Here is a 20150-nt window from a genome sequence, read left to right as displayed (position 1 = left end):
TTTTCACATGTTTTACACCGTTCAATGAATTTAAAATTGCATGGACGCGATTAAACAAGAAATTCCTGAAAAGTTTGCGTTCTAGAACCTCAAATCCCCGCGCGCGCGTGCAGTTAATAAAAAATATAAATAAATATGTTATATTCAAGTTACAGGTAAATTGGGACACGGATTTCATTTCAAAATAGACTTTGGGGCATTTTGAACGGCGCGCTAGTAGCCAGATGTTCTATTAATATGGGTCATTTTACTATAAGTTTTCATGCCATATAACAATTTATGGGTAATTGGGCACAAGGATTTTATTTCTTGAGTTAAAAAATCTTTTGGCCACTCTAATCAGTTACAAATAAAATCATACAATAAGTAAATAAAAGAATTTTAGTTCAAAATAAAAAATAAAAATAAATATCCTCTCTTCTTCCAATCTACGATAATTTAGTTTTCTTGGGCCGCTTGAAAAAAAGGCATTTAAAACACCATTGTCCAAAATTAAGACAAGCCTCTTTGGGTGCATCGCCATTCTTCCGAGGTCATAGATGACGTGTTCCAGGTCAAAAGCCTTCAGAGTAATGATTTTGTGAAAATCCAGAAGGGTACACCCCCCGCCCTAATTTCACTCAGGGAGGGATAATGGACCGCCCCCCCCCCTCTGGAACCACCTTCTGTAAATTATTTTTGTGGGCCACCCTGTATATTATTCAGTGACCAATTAGTACTGCTTAGAAACTGGTTTATTATAAGTTAAATTAAAAATGATTTCACAAATCACAAGCCTACCCTACCAAAGAAAGAAAAATGAGTTTTTGCCACAATCTAAATTTGTTTAACCCATATACCCTTTCAACCAGATGTCGTAAACTTTTGATATTGGAAACTATAAATTTTGAGATATAATAAAGTCTAAGTTTGAAAAATAAAAGGTTTACACCATCAGGTGGCAAAAATATAGAGATTAGAAAATTCGCTTGAGTTTGTGGCAAAAACCAAGTTCGATTTCGATCTCTTTGTTGTAGTAAAATTAGTATATATATATTGTGTAAATATTATTCAACGTTTTGCCTGTAAAGGAACTAGAGTTCTCTCAAATTTAATTTGAGGAGCAATCAGTTCCGTTTCATTTCCGAAATTAGCTTAAATGCCTGGAAAAATTTAATAAACAAATAAAATAATTTTTTTATATAATTTTTAAAAACCTGTTTCTATGAGAAGAGAATAGAGAAATGTCCTGGGATCAGGTAATCTGAAATTTGTTCATAAAATTATAAAAACGTTCTGAAAAAATTGTTTTATATTTTTTCATAGAAACCCTGGATGCAACGCTTATGTGCAATTTTTTTGTTGATGTCGGGATTTCGATCTTTTTTGTAAAGAATCTAGTCAGCAAGAGGAAAAGTTTAACATTCTTAATGTGAAGTGAAATTAAGACTCAAATGCTGCGGCATGGAAGACTTCACGCACGGTTGTGGCTTATGGTTGCCGGAAGACCAAAAAGCTAATATGTCGCATGGAAGGGGAAATTTTGTGGCTTGTGGCCGCCTGCCTTCCCCCGTTCTTTCAAGTGAACCCCCAAACAAAGAGTTGCATATATTCGATTGACAACGCGAGCTACCTTTACAACCAAAGTCCGATTAAGTTTGTTGGATTGGAGAAAATGTACCTGGACAATGGTACAACATGAAGTTCTTGAAGGGTATCAAGTTTTTCTAGATGTTCGACAACATCGTCAAATCTTCCAATCCAATCCTGCAGTTTATACTCCCAGTTCAAAAAGAAATATCTAAAAATAGATGGAGATTAATCAAACTAAAAAAATAAAATTATAAAATATAAGAAATATGGAAATATTAAAATTAGAAAAAATCAAAAATATTAAAATTATGAAATACCAGAACCTTTAAGATATATTAAAAAGAATATTAAGACTATAAGACTAAAACTAACCTCCAAGCTCTCGGTGTTTTATTATCTCTGATATTTTGTATATACTGAACTATATTAGATGAAGGCCAGAACCCCTCTAGAAGGGTCAACCTAATCCTGTTTATATCCTCTGCAACCACACATCCCAGAGCACCTGCAACATAATTTTTACAGTCTGTTTCCTTTGATTCCCTGAAACTGTAAACTTATATCTGTCTGTGACAAATCATTAAATAAACCAAGGATTTAATGCAAGGAAAGTTATTTCAGAGGTGTACGCATCTTTTGTACTGCAGTGTACTGTCTCTGGGCGCTAATGTAAACACTGATAAAGACTGATGTCGAAGCCTGAAATGGGATCCATCTTTCACATAACTAATCAATGAAATATTCTGGTTATAGAAAACTATTATGTGAATTTTCAAAATGATCAAGATGCAATGCGTTTAACCTCCTCGGATACTAAACGAACACTGAGGCATCTATTCTTGTTTACAAATTCCGCCCAGAGAGAACTGGTTTCAATATGTACGCAGAGTATACGCAACTGCAATTAACTTTCCTTGCATTACATTCTTGAAATAAACCACATTCAAGGCAGAATATTTAATTTAAACTTGGAATCCACATATTTGAAGAGTTTCAAGTCGTCTTTGATATCTCATTCTTTGTGGGTAACCTATTACTCCACGTCAAGCATGAACTATGTAGATTTCCAGGGCAAAAAAATATCAAAAATATCAAATGCCAACAGATCAAAATTGATAAGAAGCTGTTCAAGGTCATCATTTTTATAAAAAAGAATTATACCGGTGATTTAAATTTTGTTTGAAAATTTATTGGCAAGTGAGATAGAGGGGGGGGGGGGGGTTAAAGTATATATAAATATATATATTTACACCCAACCTATAAAATAAAAGACAATATCTTCAACATTTTAGACCAAGCAGGTACCATTGTGAATCAGGCAAATCCCTTTATAATTGGGGGTTACTTTAAATTACAATAAAAGTCTCTTTAAACCTGAAACATAGCGTACAGTGCAAGGAGAAACAATGATTAAACTATTATTTCAGATTGGAAATATTTTAATTTCTCTCTGATGATTTTTTTACTGAGAATTCAAACTAATTATTTCCGAATACTACTTTTCAATTATTAATTTTTTTCAAATTTTTTTTGAAGGTTTCACCGAGGAACAACAAAATTACCTAATTTATCAATTTGGAACTTGACAACTTTCCATCTAAGAGGAGCTTCTGCAGGAATACTCTTGATGGTTTTGATTCTTTCAACTACAGCTAGAACTGTCTCTAGGTTCTCAAGTACTCCTGCCTTCCAAGTGTCCAGCCCGGAATTGCTGTATTTTGCTATAACCTTGATCATCTCTTTGGACCTCACCATCTCCTAAACAATCACCAACCGCTACAAAATTAGGCATGGAAGTCCAAAGTAGTTACGCGCATGCCGCGTTAAATTACAAGACAGAGAGTGAGTCTGTTCTAGCCGCTGCGCTCGGCCCCGAACATGTCCTAGCCACAGCGCTCGGCCCCCTCGACTGTCCTAAACACTTGGCCTAGAAAATGTCTATTTCTTTTAATTCAACGTTGCAAGCTCGCGTACTCTTTAAGGTAACTGCCCAAAAATTAAACTTATATTAAACTTATTAAACTTATAGTAATTTGCAACTGTAAAATGTAAATATTTAGATCTGTTATCTGGTAATTTGAATCCATTTGTTTCTTTAACTGATTTGTATTTAAACTTTTAGCACATACCTACAGGGTGTCCCAGGAATGTCATCTTTAATCTTTAAAATAACTTGCGGCATTTTATTTGTAAAATTAAGTGAAATTCTTATGACAAATAACCCTAGTTCTGGCATATACAATTTGTGGTCTCCTTTTTTTGCTTTCAATATTTCTGGACATATTAAAATTCTTGTTCACAGATCGACTATTTTGGTTTAATTTAATAAATTGTGATATTTGACGCGCAAAAAAGGCAGGCCATAGTTTTGAAATGCAAGGACTAGGAGAATTTGTTATTATTGTTTCAAGAATCATATATGTAAAATTGCGTTTACAAACTTCAAAGACGACCTTCCAAGTCATCATGATACTATCAAGTTTTTTGGACACCCTAGATTATACACTTTAATTCATATATAAACCTGTATATTGTTTCTGGACACCCTAGATTATACACTTTAATTCATTTATAAACCTGTATATTGTTTGCTGCAGGACAAAGCATGAGAGATTGTGAAGGAATTCTTGTAAAATTCTCTAACGCTGAAATCTGTAAAGAATTAATCTAATCCGAATTATTTTGAAACTAGCTTTAACCCAGCTTCACATTGAGATCAAATTTTCCGTGTACAAGACAACCCACCCACTCAACTTGGAATTTTTAAACCAGGTTTAGAACATTCACGTAGTTTTACCGAGTTCCCTAATCAAAATTTGAGGCTAAATCTCAAACTCTTGAAGATGCAAACTTTTGATATTTGGGCTTTTTAGTCTACTAAACATAATTTTCGAAAATGAGGCGTAATTTTGAAGGTTAAAACGGCCTTTTAGAGAAATATTATATTGACGACCCCCCCCCCCCTACTATATGAGCACTTTTTAACACAATACTACGATGTTTGAGAGGCTAAAAAGCCTAAACACACTTTTTTCAGAGACACTCTGTATAGATATGACAACTTTCCTGTGGCCAGTTAAGTCGTCGTCATATATATCAATACACTGAAGACGACTTTTGATTTCCATTTTGATTTCTACCAAGCTTATAAACAGGAAGGATGCACATAAACATGCTCTTTCTAACTGTAAACTTGTAATTTGAATAAAAACGTGATAGTAATCAAAACTGAAATAAAAAAGTCGCTTTCATTGTATTAATATAAACGCCAATTACTTTTTATAATTAACTTATACTATACTTATACTACAGGGTGTCCCAAGAAACATGACAATAGCAAGACGACTTGAAAGTCGTCTTTGGTATTTGAATTTATTTGTGACATTTAGTCTTTTATTTACTTTAACATGTATGATTCTTGAAACAATTATCACATAATTCTCCTAGCCCTGGCATTTCCAAAAAGTGGTCTGCGTTTTTTGTGCTTTCAATATTACTGGAGATAAAAAGAGTTTGGTTCAGATTTCAATTTTGTTGAATAAAAGCAAAATTGTCGAAATCTGAACGAAATTCTTCATATCTCGGGCAATATTGAAAGCACAAAAAAGGCAGACCACATTTTGGAAATTGCAGGACAAGGTAAATTTTGTGATGATCATCTCTAGAAATTTACTTCTAAAATTAGGTTGACAAATAAACGCAACAAATTATATCAAAAATCAAGACGACATTCAAGTCGTCCTGCATACTGTCATGTTTCGTGGGACACCCTGTATATTAACAAATAGAAACTTTTAATTTTAAAATTGCAAATTTTCCGGAAAAAAAACATTATTGCTAAATTTCCAGAAAAATGTTTTGAGGAGAAAATAAAATTAATTATAAAAAATACTAAAATAAAATTTCATTCCACTCCACCCACCCTGCAGCTTCAGAAACCTCTCTCCAAATTAGGGCAACAGTTTCCCCACATATTACTTTTTTATTTTTATATTGAGTACCCTCCATTTAATTTATTTTCAAAGGTTTAAAGGCTAATATATACCGTTTTCATTATTTTCTGTTCCACGTCATCTTTCATCATCTTCCCACACTTGTAAGGGTTGTGAGGTCCAAAGAGAAAGTTGCCAAAGTACTCCTCAAGATACATGCTGATAACACTCTGGTCCACTTTGTTGATCATGTGATTCTTGTACAGAATTTCCTAAATTAATCGTTTTTGAGCAACATTTGAACTAATTGATAAATGAAATATGAATTATATTAGACTACAACTAATTTTCAGCAAAGTTAAGGGAATTTTACTTTACCAATGTTTAAAAGACCAATTTTGCCAACAAAAACATCCAGAGCATGGCTAGGAATCTTTTGTATCAAAAGTTGGTCAAGGGAAACTGTCGTTTAGTAAACAAATTTTGAGATGAAAGTGTGCAAGGTTTTTTATAAAAACTTTACAGAACGGGATTTTTTTACATAATTGTCCCAAGGGACAATTAATAACTTAACATGCTGTTGAGGGATTATGGGTCTGTATTGATGGACTAAAGGAGGCGAAATATTTTACCTGAATCCAAAATCTGAGCTGTTCATATTGAATGGTTTTTGGAGAGTCCTCAGAGGTTTGAAAATATCTTTCAATAAAGGTGTGCGCCATTTGAACCAAGTAGTTAGGAAAGCTTGGAACATTAGTCCAAGACAGGGCAGAAAACTTTTGTCTGCATATGAAAATTTTTTGAAGATAGGAGAGTGTAAGAAAAAGCACGCTTTGACAAAAGTTGAGACTGGAAATTGATTTGTGAGCAACATTGTAGTGGAAGTTGGTATTGTGGAACCGAATGTCACTGTAGGGTTCACAGTTGAGTATAATTGATTTCTGAAGAAGTGTGAAAGATGGAAAGTCTTTTTGACACCATGTCATCCAAACCCTGAAGTCGTCATGAACATCATCCTTGTCCTTAGAATTAATCTGCTTCTCTAGAATTGGCAAGAAGAAAGGTACCAAGTCAACATTTTGAAAAATCAGCCATTGTCCTCGAATGAAAGCAGTTTCCAAGAGGGCCATAGCCAGGGTTATGTTATCTTTAGATAGTGCTAGGTACTTAACTTTACTGCTAGCAATGCCTTGCAGATCTGCCAGTTTAGTCAAATTGTCGCAAGGATCTTGAACGGTGGATTCAAGAAGAAATACAATAGGATTGTATGGAGAGCTGTATTGATGAACATCAGATACAAATATAGTTTCTGACTTTAGATAAGTGTCTGAAATGGTTTTGTCCACAAAATGAATCATTGCTGAGTTGACTTTAGCAGGTTCAAGAATTACGCTGATCATTAGATAATAAAACTTCTCTTTCATAATTTCAGTTTCCCTGTCAATTAGTATTTTTAATTCATTTTTCTCCAGCTGGACAAACTTCTCCAGTTGATAGTGTTGCAACAGTGCTCTAGATGTTTCAGTTGATTTATTTTCATTTTCCATTTGATCAAGTTTTGTAAGAATATCAACCAACATACATATATCAGACTCTTTTATGTCTTTATTGATTTTCATCAATCCTATTGACATGAAAGTTGCAAACAGCACTCTTCCCTTTTCTGGTATTTGCAAAGAATACTTTTTGAAGATATCATACATAACATCATCGTCCCCATTATTATCATCAATATAAATTGCAGTATGAACAAAGATGTAAAAGGATGGAACAGGGCACAGCTTGAATTTACTGAGCATAAACAGGCCAATGACAACAGGTGTGGAATCTCTTGGAAGCTCTTCCACAGTATTGTTTATATTCTGTTCAACAGTAGTTATGTCTTCATTGATTGCACTATTCTCAACAATAAACTGCTTCAAATCTTCAATAACTTTCATTATTTCCTCATTCACAATTTTATCCTGCTTATTCATTAGTTCATAAAACATAAGCTTTCCATGCACAATTTTGTTTTCAATGTCCTTTCTCCTGTTTTGTAGTTCTAATAAAGTTTCCTTGTTCTTCCTTTGACAGTGATTATTGAATTCATCAATCATGAAGTAGATTACCTCATTAGGATTTAAAGAGCAATTTAGAAAATATAAATTTGAAATAGCTTGATATGGTAAAACTGGTTTTAGGATCTTCGTGAGCAAAAACACTAAAACTTTGTTGGATTCTGCAAAATTCAATAAGCTGTCTAGCTCTTGATGGAGCAACTTATTCATATTCTTTGAATTTTCAAAGTAGACATCTTCAACAAGAATTATTCCGTTCTTGTTTTGCTTGGCACCTGAAAGAAGATGATGAAGATCATCTTTGCTAATAAGTTTCATAACCTGCACACTGTTCTCACTTTTTATCAAGAGCTTTATGACATCATTTGGATCATAGCAAAAAATTACCCTTTTCTGTGTAAGTGACTTCAATTGATTGCAAAAGTTAAAATCAGAAGGGCGTAAAAATACTTGCAAGGGGGAAAGCAGCTCTTGATTTTCAGAAGGAGGATTAAACTCATTAACTATGTCTTTAACAGTCTGGAGTATAAGTGATCGCTTTTCAGATTCAAATCTGCCTAGATATATACTAACCGTTTTTTCCATAATCATGTTTGCCAGCATTTCTTTGTCACTTATGCTTGTCTTTTGCAATTCATTTTCATATTCTTCTTTCAAGAACTTGCTTTCTTCCAAAAATTTATTTTCAATTTTTAAACCTTGATCTACTAGCACTGTTGCTGTTTCCAATTCCAGGCATGATTCTTTCAATTTCTGAAGATCCAGTTCTTTCTCAGCTATTTCATTTTCTAACCTTCGTAAAGACTTTTTTACAGTTACTAAATGTTTTTCAGATTCATCTACTGAAATTTGAACTCTCTTAATCTCTTGGCTTAATTTATCCCTTTCAAACTTGGTTTTGAATGAACTTAGCGCACCTGTAACATAGCTCCAAAACATGCCTGAAATTGGAGAAAACTTTACCAACTCTCCTTTTGAGGTTTTGATTTCTGCTAACTTTTTGTTGATCAAAAACTCTTGCTTGTGCTTACAAGAATCAGGATCAAATTCTTCCATTACCTTTTGCCAGTTTTGACTTAAAAATCTGTCCTTAAATGGTTTCCATCCTGCAAAGTCAATACGGAACAAAATCATTATTATGTTAGCAATTTTTTCTATATCTTCATGAACAAGCATTGGTTTTGAATAAAGAAATATTTGGTTGGAACTAATGTCTTTGATGCTTTCCTTAGCTTTTTCAAATGCATCAAATGACTGGGATCTGATCAAATCATATTTCTGTGTAAGGACTTCCTTGTTAACTTTAAGACTCTGGTTAAGAATCACTTCTTCTTCAAGATCATTGGTCAGTTTCTTTTTATCATCCTCAAGACCTTTTAATGTCTTTTTCAAACTTTTCATAGATTCTTTTAACTTTTCTATGGTTTTTTCGTTTTCCCCAAGTTTTGATATGTTTAATGCTACTTGATCATGCCGCTTTTTCATCCAATTTAAAACTGCCTTTAACTCGTCATTGTGCCTTCTAGCATTTTCAATAGTGTCTTCAAAGAACTTTTGAATGCTATTGTTTAAGTCTGACAGATCTTTCAATGTGATAAAGACAGGAAAGGATTGACCATCAAGCTGTCTACTGTACTCAGTCATTTTCAAGTGAATTTCAACTAAAACCTTCTGAATAGCACTCTCAAGAGGACTATCTTGGAGTGCTAAACCTAAAGAATGTTTACTCCAATGTGAAATTCCAAGGATACGAGTATAGGAAAGTAACCACTGTTGCCATGGAATCAGAGATGTAGATTTAGTAGAAATTAGAAAAGCTATTTTTTTTCTTGAAACCTTTGGAAGGTATTCTAACCAATCCTCTATTCTATCTTCTGTTACATAACAATCTTTGACAATGAGAATGTGTTTTTCAGAAATCTCTAGTAAGCTTGCCATTTCTTCAATTCTTCTCAAATATGTAAATGAATAATTTGCAGTCTTGCAAGCAGACTCCAAAACTGCTGCTACTCCATATCCATGCTCACCAAACAGGGAAATAAGATTTTCTTTGTTGTTATCCAGAAACCTTGATATCTCATGGAATATTTTTTTTTGTTCTTCAGTCCACACAATATCATAAGCAATGCATTTGTCACTCAAATGAATGTCAAATTGACCATCAAAAGGTATTGAACATTTTTCAAACCCTAACTGAAGCCATTGTATAATATCTCTCTTCTTCTCTTGATTGACTTCAGGATACACAAGACTTTCTGATAAGAGATGTCCATACTCTGTAATAATATCCCCATCATGTAAAGAGAGCTTCTGAAGTTTCAGCAAAACATTTACAAGAATATCAGTTGTTAGATTCATACTCAAAACTGAAAAATGATTTTCTGCTGTAGACATTAGAGTTATAGAGACTGAAGCTACTTGTTCAATCTTTGATTTGAGCTCTTCTCCATGAAGATATATCAGATTTTCTTTGAAAACATCCACTATATCTTCAAAGATATCTTCAATAAATATGCAAACAAACTTATTAAAAGACCTTGATAATTTGAATTTTAGAGACACCGGAGATACCTTGCATAGTACATTTACATCAGAGATCCTGCAGATATCTTCTGCAAAAACAAAAGTCTTCATTTCTGCAATGTCACCTAGAAGAGCAATAGGTTTTCCATAAGCCCTATCCGTTGGATTTAGAAGATCAGACGCTGCAACCAAGATTTCACGATGGTTTTTAGGAACCAGTATGTTTTGTCCCCGTCGAAGAAAATGTTTTTCAACAGCATCACTTACTGCTTTAGAACTGCTTAGGGTATGAAATTGAATTGGGATAATCAAATTATCCTTGTTTTCATATTCTTCATAAATAGTTTCATAAACATGGTGAGCAAACTTATTCCCAATGATCAAAATAGGCTTTTGATTAGCCAAAATAATTTTGCAAATGTGCCTGATAGTATTTAGAAATTTAGAGAAGTTTGCTGATGGTGTTGTCACTTCAGGCAATGTTTCTCTAATTCCAACTTCTCCAAATGTGCTTTTATTGTTTAAAACACAAGTTTTAATACAGTTGATGACATCATTTTTTTGCTGCTTTGCTTCACATGAAGTAAATGCAAACTGAAAAGCATAAATAAGAATTTCAGTTGTAGTTGATGTCTTCTGAGCTTTTATTAGACACTCAAAAATATCAAGAGCTTCTTGGAGTTTTTTTAGCAAGCACCGATTTAGAAAACTATCCATGGAAGAGACAATTTCCACTCTTAAGCTTTCTAATAGTTTACAACATTGCTCTTTGATCACCGTTTCATCTTCTAAAAGACTTTTCAGGATACTTATTCTCTTGTTGATCACAGCCCAAGAAATATTTTTAGCATCCTCTTTTATTTGAAGGATTAAAGATCTAGATTTTAAAGATTCACAAATTTCAGAGATATCTGTTGTCTCTACTAATACCTTCATGTCTCCTTTGGATATGAATTGAATTCCATTACCATTGTAATATTCTTGTTTGTCCAATATTGTTGATAATGGCAGAGCAATTTGTTCATTGCAAGCCCCATCCAGGTGAATTAATAGACTATCACACTGAACTGAAAAGAATTTAGCAATAATTCCTGGATTATCTTTGCTGCCAAGTATGTATTCAGTGTCATAAGATGATGGATTGAAGTATATCTTTCTAGTTTTCTTGGAAAGAAGCTTCTCAACGGCATCAACAACTTTTGTTTTTCCTGTAAATGCCGGTCCATGAAGAATTACAGAGTTTGAATATTTAAGCATATCTAAAAGTTTCAACACTGTTTCTTTCTGATAGTCAGTTAAATCATGACATACTTTGTTGAAATTTTCAATACCATCATTTGACACTTTTAAAGAAACTTCTTTTTCAATCTTGAAATGCTTTTGTAGAATATTGCTTGCAATAGCAAACTTTTCCTCTGTCAAAAGGTTTTTGTAATATTCTAGCATGATAAGATATAGCATATTGTTTTCTGATATGTCAATCATTTGTTTTAGTTTGTCAACTAACTTTGCTGTTATTATCTTGAAAGCACTAAACTGACATGCAGTGCCGAGATTTAAGACACTTCCTACCACATTACTGGCACTGATCAAGTGCTTTGACATGGTTACTGGATATTTAAGACCATTTATTCTCATAATTGTGCTGAAAAGTTTTTCCATGTTTGGTAATTCAACTGAAACTCTTCGGAACATAGTTCGCAGTGAAAGAGGCAGTGGCTGTAGTTGATAAGACCCCCTTAGATTATTTTCTGTACAGATGAATGCAACTCTTGGAGACATCTTAGTTAGTTTTCCATTTAGGGCAAACTCTCTGAGGTATAGAGTCTGTGCAGTCTTAATTGCTTGGAAGTGTGAAGAAATCTCAGACATAACAGAGAATTTCAAAAGATTGACATTGTCTATGATCCCCCATAAATTACTCTCACATATACCTCTCATAAATCTGATTAATGATTCAACAGTAAAGTTCTGATTGCTTGAGATTGCTTTCCAGCCTTTGCCCAATTTTTTCCCTAGATCTTCAATAATTGCTGTTTTTCCTGTCATGGGAGCTCCAGACAAACAAGGAATATTGTGGTTTCTGATAGTTTCATTTATAAGAAACCAAATCCTCTCGGACTCTAGATTATTTATTGAGAGATTAGTAACACCCATGAATTCATAACCATAATCAAGTTCAAAAAAACCTTGCTTTACCTCCAATGTGTAATTTTCTTCACTCCAGTAGTATTTCATAATTTTCTCCCAGTTAAAGTCCTTTTCTGAAGACAGGGATAGATTGAGAAAACTGTCAATTAAATCTCTTTTGGCTATAATCATAGTCATGTAAAAACAGTTCTTAACTTGTTCCGTTCCAGATAAATTCTTATGATCTTGCAACATTTCCAACTGTTGACAACTTTTGAAGTAAAGTTTTTTCCACTCTTCAAGAATACTCAAAGGATTTCCATTGTCATTGTTATTGAAAGCATTCTCAAACTGATCAGTCCAAACTTTTTCATAAATAGCTATTGCCAATATGTTTGGAAACTTCATTAATGAAGTAATGAATTCAGTGCTGTTAAAGCTACAGTCCTGTAGGGCAAGGCGAACCATTAGCTTCATACTAACCTTTGCTTCCTCAACCAAAGTTGAAAGCCAAACTTCCACTGGATGGTTGTCAACATTTACACTTTTTATCAGAGGGAGATCTTCATCATCTTGAGTTAAAAGGGCTTCTACAATTCCTAAATCATTTGGTTTGATATTGCTCAAGTTTTGAAAGAGATTACTGATTATTTCCTGAACCTCCAACTCTCTTATATTTCCTCCAAGAACTGTAATCAGCTCATCGTCTGAAAGAAAGAAGAATCTAGGAAACTCTTTTCTTTTAAGATCAAATGCACTAACCAAATCCTTTTGAAATTCCTCTAATTCATTTTTTATCATTTGGATGGTAGACAAGAATCCATTTGAAAGACAGATATCTTTGACTGTTGGTTTCTTTGCAGTTTCAACCATAATACGAACAAATCTTTTGCTTATATCTTCAAATGAGTTTGGATCTGTTAAAGAATCCCGGAACCCTTTCACAGCTAAAGCTTTTGAAATTTTGATCCAGCATTCTTGAACTTGAATCCACTCCTGAACTACCCTTTCTATAGTGGTCAAATTTGTTTTCCAGAATGCAATTTCTTTTGAGAAATGAGCAGAATAAACTGATTTTATCATTTGATCCAATTGACCTTGATGCAGTATTAAATCGTCAAGAATTCCAGTAACATCTCCTAAGATATAGAATTGATCTCCATCTTTCAGCCAGCATTCACGATGAAGAGAAAACTTTGCACTTTCCCACAATTCTTTGAACTCTTGAATTTCAGATTCAATTTTTCTCTCATGAGAAGCTTGATTGATAACTCTATCAATGTCACACTCAAGATTTTGAAAGTTAAAGTTCCAAAAGTGTGAGATGCTGAAGTTGATATCTTCTTCAATGTGTACGTTTGTAACTCGTGATATTTCTTTCCAATGTCGTGATCTTAATTTTGACTCCTTCAATTTTTTCAAAATTTCAAACAAATGAAGTGCTTGATTTACCCGTTTCTCAATTTCAATTAGTGGTGGTTGATCAGGGAAAGATTCCTGAAGCTTTACTAAATCATTAGAACTCTTGAGAATATCCTTTTTCACAAAATCCAAATCAAGTTTCTTCCACTTAAGTTTTTTCCACTTGTCTTCAAGTTTAGAAAACTTTTTGTACAAAACATATATCTCATCAAGTGTTTCAATGTCAGTCCTGAAAGACTGCAAGACTTCAAAGTTGGTGAGTGGCAGGACATATAGCTTCTCTTGTTCATTTAACTCTTCAGCTTTAAAGCAAGCTTCTTTAAAGTCAACTTGATACTTTGTTAAAAGGAGCAAACCTTGGTCCAGATTGGAACCAACACTAGTCGGTCCAGATTGTTTGAAATTTGAGTAAAGATTATTAACAACACTCTTAAATTTTCTGATCTTCATTTTGGTTATTTCTGTGTACTTCTGCTTCATGGGCGTAACTCTGAAATGAACTTCTTTTGACTTATGAAATATTTTATTCCACAGGTGGGGCAAATTTTGTGCAGCTTTAATTTGAGTCTCCTCTATTTGGATACCATACATTTGCAGTGTCCGATATTTTTCCTCTATTTCCTTATAACTCATTTCAACTGATAAGGACATCTTCCAAATTGAGGAAATAGCACGGAGAACATTTTCCAGCTCTTCCCCATTCTTGGGGTAGATCAATTTATTCATAAGGTTATCCAAACTGGATTGAAGTTTAGTCAATTCCTCCTTTGCTGTTTGTTCTAGAAGTGTACCCAAACAGTTTGACCACTCCTTAGTTTCATTTAGAAGAGTAATTTTAATCGGCTTTAATGACAGTTGGATGCATTTAAAGTTGGATATAAATTCACGCTCTTGAATTTGGCGTTCAAGTAAGGAATAGAACAACAACTTTGCATCAAAATCAACACAGCTTGGGGTTCTCTCAAGAAATTTGATGCATGTGTTATTTTTGTCAAATTTCCACAAGTTTTTAAAACTTCTCCAAGAGGACAGATATATCTTAACATTTTCAAGAGAACTAACTATGCTTTGCTGAACCTTTTCTACTCTTTCAATGATGTCAGGAATTCTTATAATATCATCAAAAAATGATGGGTGAATAGGTCTGATTTTACCTTTAACTCTTGCTTCAGTTACAGGAATACATGTTCCATGACCCCAACGAATGAACATTTGAGTTCCATCTAAAAGGCATTTTATAAATGTGATAATACCTTTTAAAATAACTTGCTCAGATGGTTCCAATGCCACATTCTTGTTTAATAGCACCACCTCAACATTAAATAAAGGCTCTTTGGATTCCATTAAATCTAAAAAATCTTCTAAGTTGACCTTTAGCATGTGTTTTAAAGTTTCATAAATTACTCCTTCCCAGTAGGAAAAGTAGTTTTTCATCCTTGGATGCTTCTTTGTTCTTGAACTTACAAGAACTTCTTCAACTTTCATTAACAGGGGACAGATATCCTCATAGAACCCAATTAACTTCTTCATGGTATCTTTTTGTACAGTTAAGATTGTTGAGTGAAACTCCTCAAACCTCTTTAAGCTCTTGGTGTCACAATTTTGGAATTGGCAAAACATCCTGGCAGACATAATATTGTTAATGTTTTCTTCAATCTTCCCTTTAATTGCCAGGATTTGACGAATGGTAGATTCAGTTCTACAAATTATAATCTCACTTTGAGATATGTAGTCTGAAATCCCCAATGAATTCCATGTTAGTCTAATCAGTCCTGGATTCAGTCCTTTCTCCATATTCTTTAGATTTTCCAGTATTAGTTCTTTGTCTGCTCCATCTACTGAATCTATAACTTGATGATAGTGAGATAACATTTGTGTTAGTTGCTCTGATATGTCATTAAGCTTAGCTTCCTGCAATGACATGTTCTTGGCTACCTCTGGCACCTTATATCCTAATTTTTCCATATTAATAACCTCTGCAAAAGTGTCTGAAAGGTCAGAAGTAAAATCGACTGAAAATCTACTAATACTTTCATTGTCATTCTCCCTTCTTATTAGATTTCTGCTTAAGTTTTTATCAAGAATTTCATTCACTCTGCTACTCCAGTTGGAATATTTTTTCAGCTCATATGCTTTCAAAGTTTCTAGCACCATGTCCAGGTTTTCCTTTGTAGGTAGCCAACTTGGGCATTCAAGAACTTCCTTAAGCTCTGATAATTCCTGAAATGTAGATTTCAGAGCTTGGCTTATTTCTTTTGACCAAAATATAGAACCAGATATTGGCGGCAGATTATTGGCTATTGGAGGACTATCTGCATTAGATTCAAATAATCTCTTAGCTTCTTCAATTTCATTTTTGAATTTAGATATTATGGAGTTGACTTTCTTCATGTACTTTGCTCGGATAACAGTCCTCAAAGGTAACTGCTTGAGCTTGCTTAGTTTCTTGGCTGCCAAATCAGATTTGATAATGTAATCAAATGTCTCTTCAATAATCTTTCCTGATTCTGCTTCTAGAAAGAGTACTTCTCTTTGAAACCAAGACATTAGTGTTCCCCAATGATGATTGGTCTTGATATCAAAGGGCACAAATTTTATTGAAAATAGACATTCCGTTAAGGATTTAACTTTGTCTATAGCCGTTTGTAAATGATTTGGTCTTAACGTAATCTCTTGAAGTTCAGGAAGAAAGCTGTTCTTCAACTCAATGAGGACTTGACAAACAATCAAGATATCTTTGCAAATAATAGTGATATGATCAGTGTCACAGAACAAATCATTAATTTCAAATTCCCATCTTGCCTCCTTCCTTGACTCTTCTATGTCCATTCTTACCTTCAGGAAACTTTTTCTCCATGTTTCAAGTATCTTAACACAGAGCTCTACAGTAACTTTAAGGTTATCTGGATAAACTAGCTCAGAAAGCTTAATAGTCTCAATTATTCGTTGATTAATAAGTTTTGATATCATCAGGATGATGCCATGAATTTTCTTATCAGTTGCAAAAAACTTTGAGAGAAGCCAAATGTTCCTGAGGGAAACAGCAACCCCTGGTAACAGTCCTATGAGTTCATGGAAATTGTTTGTTGTTCTAATGAATTCTAGCGAATCTTCAATAGTTCCTAAGAACTTCACATGATCCTTAGCCTCTACTAAAAGTGAATTTGTCTCATTCATCTCTATCTTCAATTCCTTTACTTCAATAATATTTGCTTCATCCAGTATTGCCAATGATCTTTCAAATGCGGGAAAAGTAAAATCTTCAATAAGTTTAATCAAATCATTTTGTCTTCCCCTCCAGAACTCAATCTGAACCTTGGGGTACTCTAATGGTCCAACAGTTTTCAGTATCTCAATCTTGGGTAGGTGATTCAATGCATCATTTATAGTTTTGGTCCAACCAATACAAGATTCCCTTAAAGTCTGCACTATCATCTCATTTTTGACCAGAAGTTCTGGTTCGAAGGGAATCTGGAAAAGCTCTGGTATATTTGGAACTGGTAATCTGTTGGCTGATGTGTGACAAATTGAGATTTTTCTGATTAAATTGAGAAGATCTTGTTCATACTTATTCCCTCTCTTGTTGAGGTGAGCAGCAAGTATAACAGCAGGGTCCTGATCCACGAGAAGAACATTCATGTACTTGTACATCTAAAAAAAACCTTTCATTTTAAATCATGATAGATTTTTTGTTAAAATTAATTAATCCATTCAAGATTTTATCTGTTAAAAAGAATACAGGTGTGATTTTAAGAATTAACCCTTCATATGTCAATTTAAAGAAATGTTTGATTCACAATGATACCCATAAAACCTTTGTCTGATTTATAATAATTGAGATATTTTTTTCCCTTTAAATCGTTTCATTTCTTTTTTTAAAAAAAATTTATTAAAACTTCCAACATTTTAAAACTTTATTCTTTTTAAATATACTCATGTGAAAATTTGCAAGATTTTCATCCTAAAAAGGTGAACCTTTTTGGTTAAATAAAATTGAATGTAGATTGAAAATTGCTAAAAATTTTGTCTTTAAGTTTACTTAAAAGTTGAAATTCAAAATTTTATATAAATCAAAATAGAAGCTTTTTTCAAAAAAAAAATATCAATTAAAAAGTATTTTAATTGCGGAAGACAATCTTTTATTGAATTCAATTATCTTATAGAAAAAACCTATCAATTGTTTCAAATCACAATTAAATTTATCGTTGCTTTTTCGTCCTTACTGAAGAATATGACGGCTTTTGTAAGTTGTATTAAAATCTGTTAATAACTTAGTTTTTCATGTTAAGACCGGGAGGGGGGGGGGGGTATGCAAGGTTTGAAGGGGGTTAATCCATAAAATCTATCCCTTTTAAGAGTAAATGCCGATGCCATCCTTTAATTACCTCCATTCTGCCATCTTTCTTAGTAGCAGGGAGAGGAATCTTGACAGGCTGAAGTTTGTAGATCAGAATTAAATCTATCTTGTGTGGATGCAAACCTGAAACATGAAACAGAATAATAATTCAATATAGAACATTAGTGTTTAGTAAAGGATTTTAGGGCGCTTCTTGCCCATCTTCTCTTTCAACTTTTAATTGTGGCTCTTATCTGTTTATCATCTCATATTTGTACAATATAAAACACTAACAAAAAAGTTCATAGATTTAATAATATTTTTTTTTTGTAATTTTTCAAAAATTTTTAAGATTACGTAGTTCCGTTAGAACTAAGAATTTTACCAAATTAATGTTTGACCGATTCTAAAATCTAATTATCATTTTTCAATTTGCAAAATAATCATGGACCATCCTAAGAATCCTTTTAACATATTCTGAAAAATATTTTCAAGATCTCATTCACTAAACTGATCAATGAACCTTTTATTAATAAATGAATGATACACTTTATATTAAGAGAACACAAAGAAAACCTATATTTGAAGGGCATGAAAGAGACTGTAGGCATAATTTCAAGTGACCTTACGTTTGTAGAGTGGCATGTCCGATTCACATCATTCCCCTCACAGGCTAAAATCGACGAGAAATTTGCTAATTACTTCTTGAAATCCAAAGCTAACAAATACAACAAGTGCGTTATAGTGCTAAAATGTAAAGGGCTTTAGAAACGATAAATGAGTTTGGCGGTAAAATCTAAGCCCAAGGCAATGTGACACTTAAAAGGCAACTCTGTCTTGAAAATTGATGAGACTGTTTATAAGCAGACTGAATCTGACCCTTTGACTGATAAAGAATCGTGGGCTGTCCTTTTCATTTATCAAAAGAAATGCTTTGATTGCAAGATATTGTAAAAATAAGAAATATTTATATTTGCTTTCTTTAGTAGTTTCAGAAAATAAAAATTTACATCGAATTCTAAAAGCTTCGTCGACCGTCGTATACAGAGTATTCTGGATTGAGTAATATAAGTAGCTGCGTTTAGTTCACCCTGATTGCTATCGTACAATCCAGTTTTACGGTAATTTAAACATTATTATAAAAATAAATACACAGAGTTCTCTAACTTTTTTGATCAGTCAAAAGTTTAAGGGTACCGTTATAAATATCTGGTATTTCTCACTTTGCATAAAGGGGTCTATCAAAATTATGCTTACAGTTCCTTTAAAAGTGGAAGTTTTGTTTTATTCTGATACGAACATAGCGTATTATTTGAATAAGAACGGAAAGAAACCGTTAGAAACGTTGATTAAGAAAATGCAACCCAACCTTTACCATCATACACGTACAAAAGGTAGAATTACAAAAGGTAGAATTACAAAAGGTAGAATTACAAATGGTAGAATTACAAAAGGTAGAATTACAAAAGGTAGAATGACAAAAGGTAGAATGACAAAAGGTATACTGTTAGAAATGCCATTTTGCAAATTTTCAATATGATTATATTTCAGGCCAATATAACCAGTATATAGAAGACATTCATTGATATATCGTTTAAATTTTGAAATATAAAAGCGGGTTTTTCTAACAGTGTAGAACAATAAAAAAGTAGAACGTTCAAAAGGTAGAATTACAAAAGGTAGAACGTTCAAAAGGTAGAATTTTTTTATTATTGAGAAGGAAGAAAATTTTCTAATTTTTAAAAGAAAATCCGCGAATTTTAAAAAAAAAATTCACAAAACTGCAATTCTCGGTTGAATTCAGCATGGAGAGGTTGGTCAACTATGGGGTGAAGCAAAAGAAGAAAAGAACATTGATTGACGACCAGAAATATGAATATAATTTTGAGAAAATTAAGAATGGAACAGAGTTCAGCCAGTGGTGCAAACAGCACTGAGAACGCTCGCAAACAAAAACAGAGAGATATGCACCAACTAACAGCCTTGCACACGTGCATCTGCACCACAAAATCTATATTAAAATAAGAAAATCTTCATTTCTTCAATATTCTTCAAGTTTGCGATAATGGAAATCCTACAAGTGCAATTTGGTTGGAATTGATGAGATTTTAGATCTGCAAGCTTTTAATCCTAGAGGGGTGCGAGAGCATTTGTGTAGGGGGGGGGGCACATTTT

General features: G+C 33.2%; 1 protein-coding gene across 1 annotated transcript in view; it reads right to left on the bottom strand.

Moving 5' to 3' along the window:
- LOC111697797 (dynein heavy chain 10, axonemal) overlaps positions 1-20150 on the bottom strand; it is a 37781-nt gene that overhangs the window by 3338 nt on the left and 14293 nt on the right. Inside the window, exons 5-12 of the mRNA XM_023467924.1 lie at positions 18025-18119; positions 6137-17290; positions 5618-5776; positions 4150-4224; positions 3135-3330; positions 1945-2077; positions 1661-1780; positions 1197-1243 (exon numbers count right to left, since the gene is read on the bottom strand). Of these exons, the coding sequence (XP_023323692.1) occupies positions 1197-1243; positions 1661-1780; positions 1945-2077; positions 3135-3330; positions 4150-4224; positions 5618-5776; positions 6137-17290; positions 18025-18119 (11979 nt within the window). The remainder of the gene's footprint in view (positions 1-1196; positions 1244-1660; positions 1781-1944; positions 2078-3134; positions 3331-4149; positions 4225-5617; positions 5777-6136; positions 17291-18024; positions 18120-20150) is intronic.

Source organism: Eurytemora carolleeae, unplaced genomic scaffold (assembly GCF_000591075.1).
Source record: "Eurytemora carolleeae unplaced genomic scaffold, Eaff_2.0 scaffold280, whole genome shotgun sequence".
Taxonomy (NCBI): domain Eukaryota; kingdom Metazoa; phylum Arthropoda; class Copepoda; order Calanoida; family Temoridae; genus Eurytemora; species Eurytemora carolleeae.
The sequence above is the reverse complement of the archived record's forward strand: the minus strand, read 5'-3'. Positions and strand labels throughout refer to the sequence as shown.